The sequence below is a fragment of the Larus michahellis genome, chromosome 13 (genome assembly GCF_964199755.1).
Source record: "Larus michahellis chromosome 13, bLarMic1.1, whole genome shotgun sequence".
NCBI lineage: Eukaryota > Metazoa > Chordata > Aves > Charadriiformes > Laridae > Larus > Larus michahellis.
This window is the reverse complement of record NC_133908.1, coordinates 1,246,945-1,263,133: the sequence shown is the minus strand read 5'-3', so window position 1 is coordinate 1,263,133 and position 16,189 is coordinate 1,246,945. Positions and strand designations below refer to the sequence as shown.

General features: G+C 54.8%; 1 protein-coding gene across 1 annotated transcript in view; it reads right to left on the bottom strand.

Moving 5' to 3' along the window:
- Positions 1–7,253, bottom strand: part of RTN4R (reticulon 4 receptor) — an 80,226-nt gene extending 72,973 nt beyond the window's left edge. Inside the window, exon 1 of the mRNA XM_074606699.1 lies at positions 6,965–7,253. Coding sequence (XP_074462800.1) covers positions 6,965–6,986 — 22 coding nt within the window. The 5' untranslated portion in view covers positions 6,987–7,253. The remainder of the gene's footprint in view (positions 1–6,964) is intronic.
- Positions 7,254–16,189: the final 8,936 nt, after the last annotated feature.

Genomic DNA, 16,189 nt, shown 5'->3' with positions numbered 1-16,189 from the left:
AAGTACAGAAATGCAGGACAAGAGAGTCTGTCTGAGTCAACCCCAGGCAGTAAACAGCAAAACAAGTATCATTTGGCAAAAGGACTTTGGTCACCTACGCATGTTGATGGTGGAAGGAAGGCGGCAACCCATGTCAAGGACCCGCTTTCCTTCGCTGTCTGGGATGGAACTGGGGCAGCAGCAGAGGGAACAACCATTCAGCAGAATGATCTGGAGAAGCCGAGTGCAGCACAGAAACCCTGGACTTCTTCAAATGTTTCTGACCCACTGCTAAGTAACACTTCAGTACAGTAAAGAAACACATTCCTATGTAGGTAGGTATCTGTTTGCCCAAATGTCCAAGCTTTTTGAAAGAATGAAAGAGGAACAGCATTAAGAAGTACTCACTTGGTACAAGAGGTGCATGAAGTTCTGCACCTGGGGCAGAATCATCCCATGCGTCAATACCAGCCTGCAAACGGTGAGCAGCAGTCTGCTGCCGGCCAGGGAGCTATGGTGGACACCAAGGTGAACGTGAGCACATGGCTGCGCTTACTAGGAGTACGGCAGCTACACCCTGGGCTGTGCTAAGAGGAGCGTGGACAGCAGAGCGGGGAAGTTACTGCCCCTCTCCGCTCAGGAACGGGGAGGCTGCACCTCAAACACTGCGTCCAGCTGTGGCCCCTGAGTCCAAAATTAACATAGGGAAACCAAAAAGGTCTGGTGGAGGGTGAGCTAGACGGGCAGAAGCCTACAGCATATGTCCTACAAGGTCAGGTAGAGGGAGTTAGGATGGTTGGGTCTGGCAAAGAGGAGGTGAAGGGGCAATCTAACTGCAGCCAACTCAAAGGCAGCTTTATGGATGTGATAGAGCCAATCACACCTTTGTGAGGCCAGATGACACAGCAAGGAGCCATGGCCAAGAACTGCAGTTTGGGAGGTTCAGTTCAGACATTAGGAAAAGCTTTTTAATCATCTCCAGTGCTGGGAAAGGCCAGCAAGTCTCCCTTATTGGAGGTTTCCAAAGCTTGGCTAGAGAAAGCCACAGCAGACCTGATCTGACGTTAGCAATAGCCCTGCTCAGGGTGGGAGTATGGACCCTCCAGAGGGCCCTTGCCACAAGCACCTCCAGGATTCTGGGATTTGGCCATGCTGAACCATGTCCCCAGAGACGCGTCTGACACTGCACGGTGTCCAGGAAAGGCTTACAGTACAGGGTGCATTGGAGAACTAAAGAATTTCTGGGAAACTCTGCTTTAACTAACATTGGTGTGGGACACCACGCTGGGAGAGCTGTGACCAGTATACAGAAAATAGAGAAAGTCCAAGGGGTTCATGCCCAAATGCAGTCGGAAAAACAAACACATGGGCTCAAGACAGAAATGCCTGGAAGCGTCTGCTGCCTTCCTGAGTGTCCCTGCCAGAGACCCTGACCGTGACTCTCAGGTCCTCCTTGGTATCTCCCTCGACGCCTGCTCCTGAACTGACAGGGACAGCTGCTTGCTCCCATCAAGCACGGACCCAGGCACTATGTGCACCATCACTCCTGCCCCGTCACCGCCATGTCTAGTGACAGATAAGATATGCCCTGACCACGCCAAAGGGACGCGGGCCACTCATGGTCCTGACACAAGCCAGGTGACAAAGGGCTTGAGCAGCCTTGGCCAGACAGACCAAGAAGTTTGAGCTGTGGGGGAGGAGAGGATGTCTCCGTCATTGGAGATGACATCCATCCTTGACAGGACAACCCCCTCAGCAACCTGATCTAGCTTTGAAATTAGCTGTGCTTTGAGCAGGAGGTTGATTAGATACCTCCAGATGTCTCTTCCAAACTATTCTATGATGTTATGAAAGCAAATATTCTGTAACCTTTGCCTTGTCTGACCCATGCAGAGAGGACCCCAAGGCAGCTGGCTGGCCGGGCGAGAAAGGTTCCAGCCAGTCGTCAGGCTGATGCCTCATACTACTGAGCTACCAAAAAACTGTACTAAAAATCACAGCACTGGAGTACTTCCTCGCTTCCAACTTCCTCAGTGTTTTGCACATGCTTGTGTAATGCTTCTGCTTTTCTTGACAACCGGGAAGGCTACAAAATAAAACTCCAGTGCTTTTCTAATCCCCCAATTCCAGGAGCAGAGACCCGAGAAGGACAATAAATGCTGTGAAATCTGATGGTTCTATTGATCAGCTCCAAGCTACAATGCAAAGGTTGTGAGGAAGGCAGGCCAGACCAGAGACAAACCTGCTGGTGATGACAAACACCCCGAAGGAGAGTATCATCAGTCTTGTCCCCTGACACAGTGTCACTGCTAAAGAAGTGATCGGCAATTGCACAGACCTCCACGTTTTAGCTCTGCACTGACCTTTAAGCATATTCTGGGTCCCTCAGGAGATAACTCAGCATCACTCTCCCAGCGTTAGAGCTGGAAAAGCTGAAACTACATGACAGAAAGACTCGTTGAGCTGGTCAAGGTTGCAGAGAACTCGGAAGCAGGGCCAAGACCAGACTCCAGAAGCCCTGACTTCCAGGAGCTCTCTAAAAGCAAAGTAAATGTGGACAGAGTCTGTGCAACACCACGTGCAGATGCGCTTTGCCTCACAGACAGGCAGGGCCTTTCCATGCACGCTTGCACACACCCCAGAGCAAAAACCTGTGTCACTTTGGCGCCACTCGGCACTGAGTCTGCGGTATCACCACCGAACACCACCACAATGGACAATCAGCCACCCAAAACTCACACTGCTGCGTGTCCCGATAGCCACGACGAGACACCAGCGTGGGCTGAGGTGAGTGTGCGCATTTTAGCAAAGTCCGTACGAACTGCCTTGGCATCTCCGTGCAAACATGGGAGGATCCTCCCTTTGGTTCTTTTAGCTGATGATGACTTTTCAGTACCATGGAATCCGTTTCCCTCAGTCTCTGGAAACCTCCAGGAGTTGCAACCACAAGCATGAAAGGGGAGGAGAGGCTGGGCTTTGTAGATCACAAGCCTCCCTCCTCCCTCCCACACCTCTGTGTGTGTCTGCGATGGAGAAGCCCCGAAACCCTGTTTCTCACAAATCCCAGACAGATCCATCTGGCTCTAGGACGCAGCACAAAGCTTCCCGCATGGACAGGAGGAAGAAGTCCTAGTGCAACTCCCAGCCCTTGCAGGCACCATGCTGTGATGCTGCCTCTTACGGCACCTCCTTGCAGTGGTACAGGATACTCCTATTCCACTGTGTGCGTGCCTCCCGCATAAAAAAAAACCCCTTTTTAGGAACATCAAAAGAGGAGCTTGGCACTCAGAGATATGTCTTAATGAAGGTGACAGCAGCAGAAAGCATTGCAAATCCAAGGGGAAGAGAATGCACACCTAATTAGACCGACTCCTTTCTTCTCCCTTTGGTTCTGCCTCCGGCGGGATGCGCAGGGCAAGTCCTGCGCTGGGGCTGCAGCTCCAGCCCCTCCACCGGGACGGACCCTGCAGCGCGGCGGGGCCGAGCTGCCCGAGCAACTGGCAGAGCAGCTCCGTGCAGGCTCAGAGCGGAGATTAGAGCTCAGCTCTTCGCAATCTTCCTTGTCCTGCTTTGTGCTGAGGCTCCGGCTCAACCGATTTTCCCTCTCCCTCCTCCTCTCCCTCCAGGCTCAGGAGGATGGGGAGGGAAGGAAGACACTGCGCTTTCCAGGGGCTCCCCACGGCCAGCATCACTGTGCGTGCAGGGTGGGTAGCAGCGTGCCCGAGAGCTGGCCTCTGGAGCATCCCTCCCCTTCCCTGCCCCCATCCCACAGTCTCCCTCGCTGCTTCCGAGCCAAAGAAGGTGGAAAATTCACATAGGTGCTGCTGGATTTTGCAGACTTTGCTTATTCCTTTGGAAGGCTTAATGGCCAAAGTCATCTTTGGTGTCAGAAGAAGATTACACAGGCACAAGGCCGTCATTACTAACACCCTGGCTGTCACAGAGTTATTTGTGGGGATGTGACTTCTGGGCCCCTATGTCCCCCGCCAGCTTCCAACTCCACAGGGAGCCACCAGGGCAGATAGCCGTCCCCCTGCCCTCTCCTTCCAAGCCCCCCACGCAGGGCAGGCAGCAGAAGAAAGCAGCGGGAGGCATCGCAAACCGTCCCCGTCCTCCCCTTGCTCCTTCCCACCTCCCACTCCTTCCCCCTCGGGAACAGCACAGGCTCCCGGCAGGTTTTTACTCAAGCGAAGCCCAGAGCACCTGAACACGGGATGGAGGTAATTAATGAAGGAGGTGGCTTGTTACGACAGGACTGCCGTGCCCCCCGTGCTGGTGGGGAGCAGCGCGGGCACATGCTGCCCATAAGCCACAGCAGCGGAGAGAGCAGCGGCAGCTTTCTCCCCGCTTCTAATTAACTTATTTTCTGGACCAGCTTTCTCTAGCGCTCGTAGTGGGGAAAACATCACAGAACCAGCAGGGACACGGTGACATCCGCACTGATACAACACCCAGGCACGGAGCGGTGCGACGGCACCTCCGCCTTTTTGCCCTGCTATTCCTCTTCAGAAAAGCTCTCCAAACACACCCTTTGGTGGTCCCACAGAATAGAGGTCTGAGGTACGTGCTGCCTGGTGGGGAAAGGGGGACCAAGCCCAGGAAATGCGGCGGCCCCTTGGTGCAAAATGAACATTATACAGAAAGGAAATATGAAATAATACACTGATGAATGGTGTTTTCTCTCCAGAAAAAGCCGCTCTCCCATCAGGGAGTAAGTAGTCTCTGAGGCTAGTGCAGGTTCTCATATTACAGGGTTTTTGTGTCTGTTTCTTTTTAAAAAAAAAAAATATATATAAAAGCATAAGCACGGAAGGACCTCTTTCAATATAAATAAATTGTGTTAATAAGGCAGCAAGTGCTGAGAACACCAGCTCTGCCTGTCGAACAGCCCCTGGTGGCTATTTCTGGCTTATGAGGCACTTGAAGTATCCTGGCAGCCCACGGTGGGAAATGTAGTCCAGATACAGTAGGATGGTCACTCATCTAAACATAATCTCTCAAGGTTCGTGAGGGCTTTACAGTCACACCAACCAGCAATCCAGCCTACCTAGCCTCTCACAGGAGCAATTCATAAACTGCAGGGAAAAAAAAAATAATAATTCAAACCCCTCAAAGCCTTGTTCTATAAATAAAACTGGTGTAACACAGTTTTTGTATTTCATTATCTTCTGTGTTGTTTCACATGATGCTGGGAGCAGCCGGGAATGTCACAGTGTAGAGAAAGCGCCGTGCTGCGGCGCCGGGATCGCGAAGGGCGCGCGAGGGGCGATGCTGGGTGCCCGTACCACACCCCGCACCTGGACACCGCTCTGCACGGCCCGCCGCCCTCCCACAGCATCACAGTACACAAACAGCCCACACCAACAGCTTGGCACCAGGAGTCGGTGCACCAGCACACAGCCACCGGGCTCAAATCGATGGGTAACCCGTGCACCAGGCATAGCAAATGGACGCTGAAATACCAGTGTCCCCCAAAGGGCCCGCAGGAGCAACCGTCGCTGCAGCCTGCTCCCGAGGTGTTCCCCAAATAGGAATAAATTTGCCGTTTCAGAATTAAAACTGATACAAACTCTCTAAAGGAGGCGGTGTGCCATTTGGATCTGAGCTTGGATATGTCCCTTTGATCATCACAAATAAATCAGCCAGAGTGCTCTCCAAAATAGAAAGGCAAAAAAAAAAAAAAAAAAAAAAAAAAAAACCCAAAGAAAGACAGAAAGAAAAAGCTTATATTTGTGTCGCTGATAGGAACAGGAAGCAGGCTGGAGGTGGAACGCACGGGAAGAGACTCCGTGCAGCAAGAGGCTCCCTTGACCAGCAGCCTGGGCAGCAGTGGAGCTCCTGCAATGGGTTGATCCCTCCAGATAAACAGTGCACCCCATGGGCTGGGTTTCCAGCAAACACACCTGGGTGGCACATGCTTCTCCAAGCGGGGTCTGGACCTGCAGCGTGAGAGCATGCGTTCCTCCAGATGTAGGTCTTTATTTCGGGTTTCACCCGGCGCGACTGCAAACGGCCAAGCCACGACGGGTACCGCGGGGCAGCCCCAGCCCCAGCCCTCCACACCGGCAGCCGGGAAGCAAAGACTATCCCCAGGGCTGCCAAAACAGACGGAAAAAGGCTATTTTCAGCCAGAGGATCCCGCCGTGCCAGGCCGGCTACATGCTGTGTGCCTCTCCCCCGGCGGGGCGACCCGATGTGGGGTTCCCCCCCGCACCCCCAGCTCTTCCCAGCCTCTGGCTAAAGGACAACCGGGCTGAGCCGAGGCAGGAGGGACCCCGAGGGAGGGGTGCTGCGGGGTCCCCGCTAACCCGCTGGGCAGCCTCCCCAAACTTCCCCGGCCGGAGGCACCCGCAGGCGGCCGGGCCCGGGGAGCGGAGCCGGTGCTGCCCCGCCGGGGAGAAGCCGGGCCGTCCCCGTCCCCGTCCCCGCCCGCTCCCCGCGGGCGCTGCCGTTCCGGCCCCCTCCGCCGGGGCAGCAGCTCGGCGCCCCCCCGCGGGATGCGGGCTTGAGTGCGCGGGGTGACGCTCCCCCCGCCGGCACTTTGCCCGCTCCAACTTCGGGGCGAGCCCGGGCACCCCAAGGCCGAGCCGAGGCATGGGGGCTACCGATCGCCCCCCCACACCACACCCCCCCGCCGTGGGTCTGGGTCTGGAGGGGGCTCAGCCCGCTGCTCTCCTTCCAGCCGGCCGCCGCGCCGGTGCTCGCTCCCCGCGCCGGCCTCGCCTCTCCTCCGCTCCCGCAGACGCGGCGCTCCCGCTCCCCCAGCGCCCCGCCGGGCAGCCCGGCCCCCGGGCTCCGGTCCCTCTCCCCCGCGGCGGGACCTGGCCGCGACTCCGCGAACAAAAAGGAAAAAAAAAAAAAGGGAAGAAAAAAAAAAAAGTTGCATCGAGGGAAGTTCCCGGTGCGGTGCGAAGTTGGGACGTGGCTGCCCCTCGCCCTGGGAGCCCCCAGCGGAGGGGTGGGGGGGGGACGGGGACGCACCTACCTTCAGCGATCGCCCTCTTCATCTTAGGGGTCGGGGAAGGCACGTCTGGAGGCGCAAAGTCGAGCGGCAGCGGTACAAATCCTTGCGAAAGCGGGGCAGATCCTCCTGCGAAACTTCAGCCCGAGCGCGGAGCGGCGGCGCACGGGGAGGGGGCTCTCCCGCTGCCGGCGCCCTCGCTCATCGGGGGAATGAGCAGCCCCCGAGCTGGAGTCAGCATCCAGGCGAGGCTCCCCCTCCCTGCCTGCCTGCCTGCCTGCCTGCCTCCTCCCTCCGTCCTTCCTCCCTTCCTTCCTCCCTCCCTCCCGCCCGCCGCCCGCACGGGGCCGGGGCTGCGGCGGATCCCGCGGCGGCAGAGCCGGCGGCGGCGGCGGGGAGCGCGGAGCCCGCTGCACTGTATCCCGGGAGCGAGCGAGCGGGGCGCAGGGATGGAGAGGCGATGAATGTTTTATGGGATCATGTGGTTTGACGTGAGAGGAATCAGCCTAGATCGGATTTACTGGCTGGAGGAGTGAGAGGGAGGACGGGGGAGACGGGCACGGGATGGATGGATGGATGGATGGATGGATGGAGGGATGGAGGGATGGAGGGATGGATGGAGGGATGGAGGGAGGGAGGGAGGGGCCGCTCTGGAGGCAGACGGAGCGCGCAGGGGCCGCTCCGACGGCGGCGGTTCGGCAGCGGAGCCCCCGCGGAGCCCGGGCAGGGCTGCCAGGGGCCGGGCGGGCTCCGGGCGGCTCATTCCTGGAGGAGAGGTGCCACCTAAAGGAAGCCGCGGAAAGGGACGCCCGGGCGGCTGCGGGCATCGCGCCGGCCCGCTCCCCTCTGCCTCCCGCACCGCCCGGCCGGCCCCGGCTGCGGGCCTCCCCCCGGGCGCGGAGGCCTCGGCGGGGGGCTTTTCCACTGCCGAGGTCCCCTGGAGCCGGGCTGCTCCCTGGGGAGGCGGCGAAGGGCGCCTGAAGCGGCACGGCCTCTTCCCGCTGGGCTGGCGAGGCCCCGTCGCGGGGTTTTGTTCTGCTGGTGCGGAGCCGCTGCGTCCCGGAGTCAGGACAGGCCCTGGGGTAGGGTCCTCTTGCCTGTCCGCGCCCTCTCACCACAGCCCACCCCTGCGCTTTTGGGATCGCTCTCCCGTGCGCAGGAAGGACAACAGCTTACCTCAGTTTACCCAAAAGGCGCGAGGTTTGCGCGGGCCGCAGGTGAGGCAGGGTGAAGCTGGCATCCCGTCCACCTCAGCCCTCCCGCAGGCTTCCCTCCTTCCCTGTCCTGGAGTGGACAAGTGCTTACTGCGTAGGCGGCTCCCATCTGCAGTTGTCCTGGGAAGCAGAAAAGACGGATTTTTATTAAGTGAACTCATTTGTTCGGTGGGGAAAGGAGGAGGGAAGAATGGTGCCAGAGAAAGCCGAACATCTTGAACATGAAGGCATGGCGGCTCTGTCCCTGCTAGTGAGAGGTTTCAAACTGCTGGCATATCTGTGTATAGATCTATATGTACACTTAGGTATATGTATGCTAGTGAATATTCATTCCTTTCTTACAGCTTCTCACCCTAATACTGACCATCTCCAGAGCGGCTTGCGCTCAGGGCCCATGTCACAACCACATCTCTTGAAGGCTTGCCCAGTTTGCATCTTTCTGTGTAGGCATCGTTCCAAGATGAGCCAGGAAAACGTTTCTCCTGTGGACAATAACCCATCTCATCTCACCTGAAGATGTGTGGGGCACTTCATGCTGACACCACAGTCATCTATGGAAAAAAGAAACACGACCAAAGGAAGGCCTAACTGGACATTTGAGCCAGATGGAGGTAGTTTACCAAGTGTGTGCTTTAATTATGTGAACAGCCTCAGCTGTCCAAAGGTACCAGGGAGGTGTGGCTTCCAGATGTCTTCTAGATAGCCTTTGCTGACATTTTATTGGTCATCTGCAACCAGAGCGTAAGAGCAGAGCAGGGGAAAGGCTGCCGTTAGGGTATATGGGCAGATCGATAGAAGCAGCATGCTGGAGCAGGGCTGAGACGCAGAGCTTCCAGGACTTGGAATTGCAGGAGGGCTGCAGCTGTCAGAGCCCTGGAATGGGCCCCAATTTGGGATCAGGGGGTCAGAGCCGGACCTATCAGGACCTTCAGTGCCACCATCAGAATAGAGGCAAATCCAACTTTTCTCAGTACAAGGCAGAACCTCCCAATTGTAAATACAGCCACGTTCTCATGCAGTAACACTCATCTTTGGAGGCCTATATTTTGGGGACTTGCTGGGAAACAGCTGGAAGCAGGATGTGCTTTGAGGAATGCCCACACACAAGCGCTGGTGTGGGGATTCTGGGGGCAGCTGCCTCCAGAGCTTGGCTCAGAGGCAGGGTGGTGTGCCACCAGGAGCCGGGCTGGGAAGAAGCATAAAGGAGGAGTTACGAGGGCTCTACCGTCTTCTACTCGGCTAAACTCTGTGAGTTCAGATCACAGAGGGGTGCAAATAAGCCTGCCCGGTTATGCATCACCGAGTTACCTTGCCTTACAAACCCTGTAAACCTTTTCACCTTGGTCAGACAGGGCGCCTTTCCCTGCATCAGACGACTCAGCCACCGACCGTTACGGTTCCCCCTTCTCCTGCTGGAGTTTCCATTTGCAGTCATCCGCCTTTGAAATCCCACCTAAAAATACACCAGGAGAACTGTAGCCACCCAGACACCCTCTAATGTGGTCCAAATGTAAGGGTCCCTTTAGCCCCTCTCTATTCCCCCGGACATGATGGGAGATGACCCCTGGGGAGGGCAGGGGGATACCTGGCCCTCTGAGCACTGTCTCTCTGCCCCTCCAGAGTGCAAGGGTGCAGGGATGATTCCCTAGTTTTTTCCTTCCCACAGCTCCAGCCTGCATCCCTGATCGCATCCCAGCTTAAGCTGCCTGATCCCATACACTTCTTTACTCCCTTTGCCTTGCGTGCCTTGTTCCCTCTACTTGCTCCCCATAAGGGCCATCTCCAGCTGTCCATCCTGTATCCCTGCCCGTCCTGTATCCATGCCCGCTGCCCATCCAGCATGTGCTTTACCCTGCACATCCGAGAGCTTGGCACCATGCAGCCCCTCTCTTCTGTGGGAGTCCTGCGTGCACAGCCCAAGGCAGCGCTTCACGCGCGTGCTGCCGAGGGAGCACCATGCCCGCAAGGTCAAAGGCTGGGACCCTCAGATGGGACCATGGCTTTCAACACAGCTGTCTCCTTGGGGTGCCTGGGCCAGTCCGTGGCAGGGCTGCTCTGAAGGAGTGGAAGGCATGTCCGGGGGTGTCAGGAGTAAAGGAAAGTTGAAGTCTGGGACGAGACAAGGAGTATTCCCACGCAGTCTGCTGGCAGCACGCCTTGTTGTTGATTCGTGGACATCTTCTGGGAAGGGAGGATGATCCTATCGTGCCCTGCTCTCTCTGCAGTGACAGTCAGGGTACCACAGGTTAGGGGTATGCTGCTCCTCACTTTTAAATACACCTTCAAGCACTCATGTTTCAGTAGTGCCCTCTGACTTTGCCATCCCAAGCGGTGCCTCAGGAAAGACAGGTCACCTATGTGCGGAGCATCAAGAGCGCTGCAGATAAAGGGACCCTGCAGCTGGAATTGTCTGGGAGAGGGCTGGAAGGTGAACATTAGCAACCAAGGAGTTAACTGAAGCTATAGTCACAAGGCTGAAAATTACAGGTTCTACCAGGAAGGCAGCCGGCTGCGCGTGGCTGTTTGGCTGACATTTGTGAAAGGTTAATCTTGAAATGGAGAGAGCACATCTGTAGAGGGCTGCGACTGACTTTTCTTGCAGATTCCTGCACCGCTTTGGGCGAGTTGGAGACCCAACAGTTTGTTACACATGGGCCACCATGAAGTAACGTGGTGGCTGTGACCTTGGCGTACGAAGTATGGCGGGTGCCCTGGTGACAGCTTGCTTTCCAAGCTCATGTTACAAGGTACAGGAGACTGGGTCTCCTCCAGCATGCCCGCGTGTTGGACATTTGCGCTTTTTATTTCCCAACGTGTCTGAGCATTGTCTAGCAAGGACTGGGGAAAGAAGGAGTCTCTCAAGTAGGAGATCTCCTGGGGGAACCAAGGTGGCTTGCAGTTACAGTGTGAGCAATTCTGTGCAGCTCGTTTGCAGCTTGGAAAGGAGCCAGCATTCACCAAGATCAAGAGACACCTTGCTTTGACTGGATAATTACATGTTCGTCTTTACCTCGTGCTTAATCACACTTAGATCAACTCTCTTCCTTTGGATTGTGAGTCTTGTTCGCAAAGTGTCAACCGTTTGCTTGCTCTTTAACGTGTGTTTGTGAGCAGGGTGGCTCTAGCGTGCTGGGGGCACATTCCTGAGTCTAAGGGTGCTGAGGAGAAGGTGGAAGAGAGAGGTGGATGGGGAGAGATAGAGGGGGCACATAAAATGGGAAGCCATTCTCCTTTGCTGTGCTCACACCCACCTCTTCTTTTTGGACTAGGACCTAATGGAGTTGATTCCTGAATCCCAATATTAAATGCAGCGTAGCTTTTACACTTGTGCTGATCCGAGCTTTCGTCCCCACTGCCTTGTGGCCACACTTGTCCTGTGTCTGATGTGGATGCGAGCATCTGAAAACATCTCTTGGAGGAACAAGGAGGCAGAAAAAGGGCACTGAAAGACCAGTTTGTTTGTGGTTGTGCCTAGACCAAGTTCTGGAGCTGCCTGCGCTTGCAGGAGACAGGAGCAGACATGAGCACTAGGTGCATGATGAATCATGGGCAATCAGCAGGGCAGGCAATATTACCTTCTCCACTAGATAAGGATCCCCCTGGCCAAGTCATCTTTCTGTAGATCCAACAAGACCTCGTCTTGAAGTAGTTTTCACCTGCTCTGAGGACAGGCATAGGCAGACAATGGGTCAGATTCTTCAACAAAGATTTGAAAGGGCTCCCCAGACCCACCAACAGTGGGACTATTGGCACAGTTTATGTATCATACCATCTACCTGTTGTCTTATATGAAGGGCACGTAGATCATGGCTCTCTCCTGGACATTTTCAGCAGCTGAAACACATACCCTGCAGATTGGCCAAACATAGAGGTACAGGAAGGCGCTCCATCAGCAAGGCTCCTTGGCCAGGTTTGCACACATGAGGATGAACACTGCCGACATGATTTATCCAGACACCCAGCGTAGCTACTGCTCCATTTTTGAGGCTTCAACTGATGCACACCGGTGGGCAGATAAGTTCTATGCTGACAGAGGGACTGTTCCAGCAGACCAGACTACCATGAACACAGTACTGGATCATCCTGCCTGCACACGAAATATAGATATAGATATCAATATCGATATAGATAGATATAAACAGTTGCAGGTTACACATCAGGTCTGATTTCTTTCCTGCAGGAGGATGCCCCACTGGACAATGTGTCCTGGGTACCAGAATGCCTCAGGTGACCCTACCAGTGAACAGCACACTGCAGGGACAGCCCAGTAACCAGAAGACCGCGGCATGGCTGGCCACTCCTAGACTGCCTTGCAGTGAGATGTGTCAAGAAGCTCAACGTGAGCCGGCAATGCACGCTTGCAGCCCAGAAGGCCAACTGCATGCTGGGCTGCATCAAAAGAAGCGTGGCCAGCAGGTCGAGGGAGGTGATTCTGCCCTTCTACTCTGCTCTGCTGAGACCCCACCTGGAGTACTATGTCCAGCTCTGGAGTCCTCAGCACAAGAAGGACATGGACCTGTTGGAGTGGGGCCAGCGGAGGGCCACAAAGATGATCAGAGGGCTGGAGCCCCTCTGCTGGGAGGACAGGCTGAGAGAGCTGGGGGGTTCAGCCTGGAGAAGAGAAGGCTCCGGGGAGACCTTCCAGTCCCTAAAGGGGCTCCAGGAAAGCTGGGGAGGGACTCTGGAGCAGGGAGTGTAATGATAGGACAAGGGGGAACAGTTTCCAACTGAAAGAGGGTAGATTTAGATTGGATATCAGGAAGAAATTCTTTACTGAGGGTGGTGAGGCACTGGAACAAGTTACCGGGGAGGCTGTGGCTGCCCCATCCCTGGAGGGGTTCAAGGCCAGGTTGGACAGGGCTTGGAGCAACCTGGGCTGGTGGGAGGTGTCCCTGCCCAGGGCAGGGGGGTTGGAAGTAGATGATCTTTAAGGTCCCTTCCAACTCCTAAACCATTCTATGATTCTATGCCAGAGACACGTTGATTGAGTCCTGGGCCCTGGTGTGAGCTTTGCCTGACTGGAACCACCCGCCCCCCACTATGGCGGGCACGACACTCTATCTCTGTCGCCTGTCTCAGCTCATTACCATATCACGTTAGTACAGGAAAAGGCACTGAATGTCTGTGTTGTTCTTATGTGCTGTTTTGCTCCTATTGCCATGAAAAACTGCGCCAGAGCCTGGACGGGCATGGCAGAGTGAGAAAAGCTTCCCCTCTGTCAGTCCATCCACCCCCTGCACAGCCAGCGATTCCCCATGGATGCCACCTCTCCCAGGAAGGTGAATTATGAGCCTCATAGCTTCTGTTTCGTGATTTCTCTCAGATTTCAGGCCTCTTCTGCCTGAGCAATAGGGTCGGCTTGGACGAGCTGTTCCTGTAAATCATCTCAGCGCTCGCTTCAGCCTGACACATCAATCCCCTCTCGTCGCGCAGTAAAAGGTTCCCACCTGGTCCTGGCGGTGCTGCTGAGATTGGGATGCGCCAAGAATCCTTCAGAGCATCATAGGGCCATTCAGGAAGGGCCACAGATTTATTCAGGTGTCTCTTGCAGAAAGCCGCTCGGTTTCAAGCCTTAGGGGGATTTAGCTGGGTGAGAGCTTGCACATGGCTTGGAGCTGCCCTGAGCTCACTCTGCACTGACTGTGAAGCAACTGGGAACAGGTAAAGATGCTAAATGGACTTTGAAGAAGGGGAAACACAAAACCCTAAGATATTTCTTCAGTGACTTCCTGGCCAGATTCTTGATTCAAAGGAGGGTCCTCCATGGTGGATCTGGGTACCTGTAGGCTCTGCTGAGAAAGGCTGCACATCCCGAGTGTCTGGCCTTGTTAGCAGCTCAAGGGTATCAAGCCAGTATGATTGGTCCCCTGGATGTCTGGGGAGGGTTGGGGTTTTTTTCACGTTCCAAATGGTGGACTGGATAGGATTCAGGACTTCACGGACCACATGATTGTAGGAGATTCTCATCAGCATGTGCAGAGGGAGCCAAGGGGAGTGGGGAAAAGGGCAGCAAACATCCAAACATGGTCGAAGGGTAAAACCTGCTCCTCCAGGGTGTCCCTGTGCACTCCATGTGTGTTGACCACAGAGTGAATGAGGGCTGGGTTGAACCAGCATGGCCGTGCATCTCACAGGCCCAACAAGTGACCTGGTCCAGAGGAGCCCAGCATAGTCATCGCCTCTGCATTTCTGCACTGCTGCTCTCTGGCAGCTCTCATCCACAGCTGTGTGAATGCCAAACCTCCAGAAAACAAAGCATCCAGAACAAGCAGATACTTGGTGTGGAAAGCCCTCCCAGTGCCCCTTCAGAAAGACCTGGTCACCAGATCCTGCACGTATTCTGTGGCCATCCCCGGACCACCAGGATGTGTGTTTGACACAGTGCCCAAGGACTGGGAAGAGCAGCAGTTGAAGAATGGCCTCTCCATCACAGCCACACCAGGATGATTCAACTGGGGTCACCTTCCCAGTCCTGTGACTGCTCACATTTCTGCATCTCAGGAGCTCTGCTGTTCCCAGGTACAGCACACTGATGGTGTGGGCTTCAGCTCATATGTTCTTTAAAAGGGTCAGCTTTTTGTTCTCCTCCAAGCCAACAGTGTCTCCACTGTGATGGTGCCAATCCTGGGTGGATGTTGCCGCATATTGTTTCTCTGCCTTGAGTTACTGAGACGTGGTTTCTCCTACTTGGTTTGTTTTTTGCTTGCTTGTTTGTTTGTTTTCCAGTTTAAGATGAGAAGAGGTTACTCATTTTTTAAGGCTGACTCCCACTCTCTTGATGTTGATGGATGTCCTGGAAGGGGCAGTTGTAGGAACATGCAGAAGGGCTACTGGAGAGCACTGGCAGAAAATGAACATATAATTTGTGACTAGGAGCATCTGCCCTTACAGCCTGATTCTAAACGTCACATATATTTCATGGAGGAATGAGAGCATGGCAGTACCACATGACCAATCAAAACAGCTCTGATTTCAGATCTGCAGTACTCCCAACAGAGTTAGCAAATGAGTTGCAGACCGGGAACTATCTGCAAATAGTTTCCAATAATGAATTGAGGTGCGAAAGCTGCAATCTGCTCCTAGACAATCTGTAAACAGAGGGAAGGAAAATTCACCAAAATAAATTATTCATTTCAGATTACTCTCCCAGCTCATGTCTTAACTTGAAACCCTCCAGGGCCTGCAGAGATTTCCAGGGATGCTCCTATACCTTAAGCAGTGCTGTGTTGGGGGGCAGGCGCAACGATGGTGAGGCAGATAAGGGTCTCCTGTCACCGCCTGGCCAGCACTTATCTGTCCCAACTGATGTGCATTTGCTACCAAACATGAACCAGCTCTGTGGGCTGTCCAGAGACAGTGAAGGCAAGACTATTCCAGGCCAAAATTTGGACTCTTCCCCTCTCCTGCTGGCATTATCAGAGAGAGATGAAGGAAAGGGAACCACTCTGGAGCAGGAACCAAAACAGAGGTGGGATGGAGGATGGGGGGGAAAGGAGAGAACACACAGCTAAGGGACAGAGAAGCAGGGCAGGCTGGAAGCAAATTATAACTGCAAGCTGGACCAAACCACGTGGGCCATACAGATGTGCCCCATCGTGGCATGGCATTCCTGAATAAGGGCATGTGTGCTGGCTGCTGGAGCCCACCTGCGTGATGAACCAGGAACTGCGCCCAGCGGAAATCTTCCAGACAGCCTTAGGAGAAGAAATTGGTCTCTTAAGAAGAATGAGTTCCCTAAGAGTAGCTTGAGGTTTCGTGAGGGCACCTGTCCATTGACCGGACAAACACCACTGACCTCAGGCACACTGTCCGGGCAATGGGGACCAGGAGCAGGCTGTGTTTGAATGATGTGAGGGATTCGGTGTCCCATGCCCAAGCGCTCTTTCTGATGAGTTTAGGGCTTGGCATGGCTTGGTGCGTGAGAAACCGGCTAAAGAGAAGAAAAATTGTACATGGTAAAGAGAAACATATGGAGCTGGAGGAAGGTGCAAGATAGGAAGCTGGGATATGGCAGTGATTATTTGTTCAGTCATCT